Raw genomic sequence first — 8455 nt, 5'->3', positions numbered from 1 at the left:
GATTGAAGCACAGCGTCGCGCTGCATTGATTATTGATTTATTGCCATACCTATCACTTTCTGCATTCAGATGTTAATTTCAGTGCCTTGATCAATCCGATATTTGGACTAAAATGTTTTTCTTTCTTCCTTTCTTTCTTTGTCCAGTCATATATCATAACCATCGTTTTCAATGGATAAACCTCAGCGTTTATCACCTTGCACAAGTTTATTTTCACATTTTCCACCCTCGGGCTAAAATCTACCTCTTGACTGATCTTGTAACCATGGTGATAGCTACTTTCTGACATATTCTATTTGCCTCGATGTTGGAGCGTTCAGACAATCACCACGGACACATGGAATATTAAAACATTTATTTTCGGTGGAAAGAAATTGTCTGAGTTTGCGCACTGAAGGACGAGGTGTGTGTTGTGTTTGAAACACACGACGGTATGATACACACATGAATGCAACAGTTACGAACACGTGTCAAATGTAACCGAGGCATCGAGGATTCCCGTCGCGCGCGTAAAGACCTGTGATCGACGGCGGGCGCGTGCCTGGCGTTGCTTGCCTGCGCCGCGGGGGTCCGTCGCGTGCCTCCGCGTCAGACCGACCTCCCGGAACGGGAACGGGCGCGGACGCTCGCGCCGCAGGTCCGCCTCGAAGATGGAGGAAGAGGACCGGGATTGCGCTCCATCGCGGCGCCCCAGCGCGCTCACGCGGAAGGACAGACACGCGGAGGACGGAGGGCGGTGGCGGCGCCTCGGAGGGTCTCCATTCCCCCTCCTCCCAGTAAGGTAAAAAAAAAAAAAAAAAAATCGTGTAACTAACACGTGCACGGCGCGAGGTGGGAGCACACTGTGGCGGCTCGTGCGCGCTAAGAAAGCAGCCCCTGCGCTGGGGTTATTGCTGCAGGGGAACGTGACGTGTGACAGGTGACAGGTGCGAGAAAAGCAATGGTGGGCTCACCTGTTGCTCGACTGCGGCGCGCGGGCCGGTACAGGGAAGGTCACATCCCAGATGGCATCGTAATTCATGGGCAATTTTGTGTGTGTGGATCGGTGAGCGAGCAGGTGGGCAAGAGGAGGAGCTCAGTGTTTCGCACACAGGTGTGAGCGGAGCGGAGGAAAGCGCGCGCACACGTGCGGTAGGAGGTGGGTTTGGCGGGAATCGGCAGCAGCGAGCTGATCATCCCCACTGCACACCTTCTTGTTTATGGAGAAAAGTCACCAGTCATCACAGGTCAGCCCCACTTTACACCTTGTTTAGGGAGGCGAGTCATCGGTTATCGCCAGTCATCCCCACTGCACACCTTTTTTCGGGAGGAAAGTCACCAGTCATCACCGTTCATCCCCACTGGAGGAAAAGCTAACAGTCATAACTAGTCACCCCCACTTCACACCTTGTTTAGGGAGGAAAGTCACCAGTCATCACTGGTCATCCCCACTGTACACCTTTTTAGAGAGGAAATTCACCGGTCATCCCCACTTCACACCTTGTCTAGGGAGGAAGAGCACTTAGTGTTACACTGATGACCCGCACCGCACACCTGGTCTCGTGCGCAGGCTGAGAAACTCGGCTGCTCCCTTTTCCTTTCTGGGACCAATTCCTTAGGAACCGGTGCTTCCAGTTCTACCCTTTCCTTTTTTTCTTTTTTTTTTTTCCTCTCCCTTTACTTCGTCTTTACTCCGCCTTTACTCCGATCAGTACAGTGTTGAAGCACCCCGGGATCTCCTTCCTCGTGGTTCTCGGCTCTGTGTGATGCCTCGCTGACAGCTCGAGAGGAATGCGTGCGCGCGCACACACACGCAGGCAGGCACGCAAACACACACACACACACACACACACACACATACACACACACGAGCGCAGAGAGAGGCGCGCGCTCGGAGAGGTGCAGGTGCGGGGGGTCGCGCGCTCAGTGGAAAAGTTGAGTGTGTTCTTGGTTCAGAGGAAGTAACCCGGGCGATGAAGCCCTCGAGCTGCTCCTCGTGCACTTAGTGGAGGAACAGCCGCGCTTCCTGTCGCCTCTCAGCTCCGCTTTTCTTCTTTTTTTTTTTTTTTTTTTTTAATACTTTCACACTGGTGTATTATTTCAGGGAGGATCGCGCGCATTTCACGCGGTGGACACGGACTTTGCGCTCGCTGCGTGACTCGAACCCCGAAGCCAGAGCAGAGACACAGTGTCCCTCACGCGTTTTTCACCCTTTTCTGGAGCATTTTTTTTCTGCAGCGCGGTGGTTCCAGGAGAGCGCCACGAGGTAAAGCCCTTTTATCAATAATAATGTATGGGAATATGGGATTGAAACGTCTTCCGTGCGCGCGCCGATGCCTCACCTGTTGGTGTCCGAATGGGCCGGCGCGCGAGCTACGGGCAGGGGTGACACGGCGACGCGCACGCGAAGAAGCGCGCTGTGTACGGAGGGGGTGCCAGGCGCGCGCCGGGGTTGGGGGAGGTGGTATCCTGTGAGAGGTGGTGGTGGTGTGGGGGGGGGGGCAGAGTCCGGGGTGGTCGCACCGACCCCTTGGCCCCGTGGCGCCCACTGTGCCCGTGTGTTCCTCTTACTGCCATTCCACTGAGGAGCCTGAGGACACAGTAAACATGAAAATACACTGTTGTAGAAACTGTAAAAAAAGGAGTTAATTAGCAATGTGGACAGCAGGGGGCATAGTGATAATAGTCAGTTCCTTCCAACCTGAGAGTTTTTCTTCCTCCTGCTGTTGTACCCCTGATCAAGGTACTTACCCTCAGTTTCTGGAGTACAAATACCATGCTCTATAAATGTTTAAATAAAGGCAAATCAGATTCCGTGACACTGTAAGTCAGACAACAACTTATAATAATAATAATAATAATAATAATAATAATAATAATAAGCTAGCAGGCATCATGATGATTAGATCTGCTGCCTCGCAGTCAAAGGACCAGGGTTTGAATCCCACCTCCTGCTGCAGTAGCCTTGATGAAGATACTTACCCTGAATTGAACTGATACGGTAAAAAAAATTACCCAGCTGTGTAAATGGGTAAATCACAGTTGGGTGCTTAGTGTACAAACCTCAGACTGTAAGTAATTTTGGGGAACAGCTAATTAATAAGTGATAATAATGACCTCAGTAATAATAATAACCTGTTATTAAGTGTGAACCCAGGAGCACTTGGTAACTTTGTTAAAGTTCACCACAGTGATGGTGTTACTCTTTTCACTGTTGTTTTATTTAATTTTATTATTAATCGGTTCATTTTTGTAACACTTATAGTAACCAATCTGCCAAGGGTTAGAACCAGTGATAAATGTATTTTTTTTCTTCTATCAATAGTGAAATTTCATTTATTAATTTAAAAGAGAAATACAAGCTATATATATATATATACATACATACACACACACATCTTCGGAACCACTTGTCCCATACGGGGTCACGGGGAACCGGAGCCTACCCGGTAACACAGGGCGTAAGGCCGGAGGGGGAAGGGACACACCCAGGACGGGACACCAGTCCGTCGCAAGGCACCCCAAGCGGGACTCGAACCCCAGATCCACTGGACAGCAGGACCTGGTCCAACCCCCTGCGCCACCACACCCCCTCCTATATATATATATATACAAAAAAAATAAATAAAGTGCAATGACAAGGAAATCCCAAAAAAGTTTATGTTTTATTTGATTTCTGCTGAGGTGTTTAATTTCTCAGTGGTGCAAATGCTTGAAAGCTGGTAAATAGTGACGTGTAGCTGAATGATACCGCAAACTTTTTTCCCTCTCTCTCTCTCTCTCAGTTTCCCAAAGTTAACTCTGTCGTGGTATTGAATCATTATTCTCGATTGTAAGCAATCCATATATAACTGATCTGAATCTTTTTTCGTTATTATTATTTCCTTCCTCTCAGAGCTTGCAGGCTTGATTTTAACAGCTCTGAAATGTGATGTTGTCTCAATAATTTTTTAATCTCTCTGCAATAGCATTTTTTTTTTTCCACTCTTTGCTATGGTTGGAAAGATGGGGCAGTTTGTGTGTTTCTCCGCACTTGAGTTTGTATCAAAGTGTTGTGTTTCTGAGGTCAGAACCCATCTCTCCATATCTCCTACTCCTGTGACCCTGACACCTCACCTTGGCCCCCTCCCCCCCACACACACACACACACACACACACACACGTACGTTCAGTCCCGTCTCAATAGACTGTCTTTGGCAGATTTATTCAATACGGTACCACTACCCCCCCAAATAATGACAAAACCTGCTTATATGGCCACAAATTTTATTACCCACTTAATTATTACATGGAGACAAAGCAGCTGTGATAGAATATCTTTAAAAAGTCTCAGTTGTTTAAATATATTTGTAAAGCAGTTCAAGAATTTGGTTTTAGATAACATGATTTAACCCTTTCACGCAGCTTGTTCACGAGTGCTACAGCAGGAGGTGGGATTCAAACCCAGGTGCTCTGAATCCAAAGATAGCCCGTCTAACTGCCGACCTACATTCATGTCTTTGTGTTTGTTCGCAATGAGCCGTATTTGCATTTTGGAGAAATTATGACTAACTGAGATACAGAAGGTGGTTTAAGGTGGAGACGCGTGCTTGGCAAGGACGACTGCCTTGACAGCAGGTGAAGGGAGGAATCTCAAAGTGGCAGCTGGACAACGCGTTCAGCAGCGAAGATCTCAGTGGGGTTAGAGGTTGAGATGGGTTGAGCTTACACAAAAACTCAGTGCGGAACTAAACGTAGACCTTTGACCTTCAGCTCTTATATATATATATTTTTCAAGACTTTTTCTTCTATTGAAAGCCTCTGGCATTCATCGGTTTGAGAGAAACCACCCGTGTCGGATCTATTTATTAAGCACATTTCCTTCATCCTGCGGCTTAAAGGAGGGAATATTAAATAATTTCAATTTATTCAAGAGCGCTGCATCTGTAACCATGGTCACGGCTGAGGCTGCGGCGGGAGGCTTCGACGGTGCCGTTAACTCCCGGAACAACGTTCTTCTCGGAATAACCGAGGATTAGATCTTGGGAGACCCGGAGAAATCGGCAGCCCTCGGAATAAACAGGACGTTGTTTTTCTGGCGAGTCGGGTTCGGGCCGTTTGTTTGCGTATCGCTTGAAATCTCTCAAAGGTTCATCTGTGGCTCGACGTCTGCTTCAATCGGGAGCCTGGAAACCACAATCGCTGTAAACACGGTTATTTTTTTTTCCTTTCTAGCCCTCCCCCCCACCCGACAAAGATCTTAAGGCAGACCCCTTCAGCGATTGTCTGACAGACAGCTGTTCCTCACACCCTTGCATTTCCCTGGCTTTTGAGATCCTTCACGTGTCGAATGGTACCCTGAGCTCATGGTGCCCATCGCCATGGATGCTGTGCAGAAACCCTGTGTTCCAGAAAGGGCCACTCCCTGCACCATATCTCAGAGCGCCGCTTTTATTTAGAGCATTTTCGCAGTGTGTCCTCTATTATATTTATCGCGGGATGATGCTTCCGGATGTCGCTGGGGCTTCAGCATCCCTCGGATGCAGTGACCGATTTCCTGTTCTTTCGGTACGCACGTAACGCGCCTTGCTGCGAAACCTCGCCTTGAGGTCCAGCCGCTCCCGCACCTGTGGTCTGACGCCTGAGGTCAGACTTCACGGAAATGCGCGGCAGCTCCGGACTCGGCGTACATCGCGGCGTTTTCATACAGCGTAGCTCGAGAGGCTGAGGTCGTGGAGGGTGTCACCGTCGATCTTTTTTCACGTCCTTTTCCATCCGTCGGAAGTTAGCGTCGCATTTGTTAATTATAGCTATTGTAGCAGCAGAGTAAAGTAACAGCGGCTTTTACATGTCACCGATTGCTGATATGTATCTGCTGTGTGTGTGTTGGCACAGTGTATATACAGTGCATATATAATATCTACGTATAATGCATTTATTTTTTTATTTATTATTTGATATGCAACCTTTCAACATGCAATTAAAGAGCTTCCATTCTCTCCACATATAAGCATTTCTTCACTATGCATTTTTATAGGCTTAAATATATATCCTCAGGCCTATACTCTCTTTTTTATTATTAGGCCCTGTCAGGTCACCACATTTGCTTTACTAGCCACTTGTTAATAATTCGGGACTTGCTCTGTAAAGTTGTTGCTGAGGACGGACAATGAAGCCATTAACTTCTGCCGAGTCCTGTTTTCACAGGTTCGTGCGTTTTTGCGTAAACAGTCCAGCTAATGTTTCCCTCATACTTTGTATGTTTCTGAAATGGATATTTGCTATCAAATGCCAGTTTTTTTTTTTTTTTTTTTTTTTCCTCCCCCCCAACAAGGGGAAATGAAAAGGAAGACAGAGCAGTTGCTCTAGGTGTTTCAGTCCCAATATTTTTTGTCAAGGGGGGAGCGTAGTGGCATAGTGGATTGGATCAGGTCCTGCTCTCTAGTGGGTCTGGGGTTCGAGTCCCGCTTGGGGTGCCTTGTGACAGACTGGCGTCCCGTCCTGGGTGTGTCCCCTCCCCCTCCGGCCCTATGCCCTGAGTTGCTGGGTTAGGCTCCGGTTCCCCACGACCCTGTATGGGACAAGCGGTTCAGAAAGTGTGTGTGTATTTTGTCAAGGTTGTTTTGGTTTGAATCTGTGTGGGAAACTTTAACATTTTATTTGTACATTTTAGTCAATGCTGTGTGTCCTTGTCAGAGACTGTAAGAGGATCTGAAATTATTATTATTATTATTATTCAATATTGTTGTTTCTCTACACAATTTTATTTCCTATTCTTTATATTTCATTTTTTTTTAATATTCTCTGAAATATGACGTTCTTGCACCATTGGTGTTCGCTTGCTGTCAGTAAGTAACGTGGTATGTTCTCTGTCTCGAACTGACAGCAATTGTTTATCTCGAAATGTCATTTCTGGTTACCCTACCGTCAGGCTCTTGTTCTAACCATGTAGAAATGTCAGCGTGCAACCGGCTACTTACCATAAGTTACCTAATTCTTGGCAAAGCAAAGAGCTCTTCCATGAAAGCGTGAGCCCCGCTCCCCGCGCTGCGCTGCGGTGCTGGAGGTATCACAATCACTAAGTGGATTTTACTCGAAGCACGCCTCCAAGAACTGCTGACTTGAGCGAGCCTTTGCGAGGCTTCTCTTTTCGGATGGTTTCTCCGTCGAGTCAAAAGCAGCCGCTATGACACGGCCGCCGACGCCACACTTACGCGTTCCCAGGAGCGGTCAGTCCACTAACGCCCTGCTCTCCCGTTGATCCCCACAGGCCCAGTCCGCTGACTATGGAAACGGAAGCAACACATGGCTACCTTGCCAGTGAGTAAATTTATTTTATTTTATTTTATTTTATTTTATTTTACTTGCTCAGGTCTCTTGCAAGCAGCATAAAAGAGCTGATTTCTCTCTAGGTAAACCTTGAGGCTGATTGATGACAGTGTGCAATGTGCATTTTGCTCTAATTTGCATTGTGAATCAATTTCCCCGTTTGTATTTGGCGGAGCATTATAATTCGCTGCCTGTATGAGGCGTGATGGACGTCTTAATTATAGGCCACGGAAAGTGGTGCCGGAGCCCCATTAGTCAGGGTTGTTGTTGCTGAATGAGTTACCCTTTGTGCATCGCTGAGCTGAAACTCGTGATGGACAGGAACTGGAAAGAGACGCTCGGGGGGGTTGGGGTGGGGGGGTGCTGAAGCATTAAGAAAGGAAGTGTTTGTTTGGGCATTTAATTTGTCTCATGACTTTTCACTGGTTTGATGTCAATGGGATTTTACCTGGAACATTTATCTCTTTTTTTTTTTTTTTTTTTTTCCCTGAGAAATAGAATTTATTCGTATTAAACAGTTTAAAAGCATTTTAAATCCCAAATGATTTGCATCATTCAGTCGGCTGTTTTACTTGAATAAGTGCCACTTGCTTTTTAAATTCCTTAACCGGGTGCTGTAAAGGACCTTTACAGCGATTCTACTTCGCGCAGCCAATGTGTTCGTCCTCCAGTTGACTGGCTGGAAAGCAGAAATTATTTGATTTTGAGAACAACGCAAGGAAATCGAACATTGTCTTCTCTATGCAAATGAGCCGTGCTGTACTGATGTTTTTTTTCACCCTTTGTGAAAGCATTCCGAAAGCATAGTCAGAAAAACATTATAAAGGTGTTTAGTGCAGCTGCCGAAGGTATTCATCACGGCTTTGAATTAGCGAAAAGGTGTGTTTTCTTTTTCTTTCTTTCCATCTGACAGGATAAATGACTAATCTGTTAAAAGCGTAGCGATCGGGCCACATGTGTCGTGTTCATTAGCCGGGTTCTTTTATTTTACTTTATTTTACTCTCCCCTTTGTTCGCCTCCTTCGGTTCCTCCGAGCGGCTGACCATGCACTTCCCCTTCTTTACGGAGCAGCCCGGCCGTACATTACGGCTCATCAGATAAGGGTTTGCCGGTGACAACCCCTGGGACTTTTTGCACTCCCCCCAAGGGGTCCCAAGGGAAACCTGC

The 8455-nt window shown here is 47.0% G+C and overlaps 1 protein-coding gene across 3 annotated transcripts in view; it reads left to right on the top strand.

Moving 5' to 3' along the window:
- The first annotated feature begins 367 nt into the window (after positions 1–367).
- LOC108928923 (zinc finger protein Helios-like) overlaps positions 368–8455 on the top strand; it is a 39875-nt gene continuing 31787 nt past the window's right edge. Inside the window, exons 1-3 of one of the 3 annotated variants that reach the window (XM_029257957.1) lie at positions 368–781; positions 2084–2245; positions 7229–7278. In XM_029257957.1, coding sequence (XP_029113790.1) covers positions 651–781; positions 2084–2245; positions 7229–7278 — 343 coding nt within the window. In that variant the 5' untranslated portion in view covers positions 368–650. Of the gene's footprint in view, positions 782–1710; positions 1914–2083; positions 2246–7228; positions 7279–8455 lie in introns of those variants that run through there. The other 2 variants (XM_029257956.1, XM_029257958.1) reach the window with 2 other exon arrangements.

The sequence above is a fragment of the Scleropages formosus genome, chromosome 14 (genome assembly GCF_900964775.1).
Source record: "Scleropages formosus chromosome 14, fSclFor1.1, whole genome shotgun sequence".
Taxonomy (NCBI): Eukaryota; Metazoa; Chordata; class Actinopteri; order Osteoglossiformes; family Osteoglossidae; genus Scleropages; species Scleropages formosus.
This window is presented reverse-complemented; position numbering and strand designations above follow the sequence as displayed.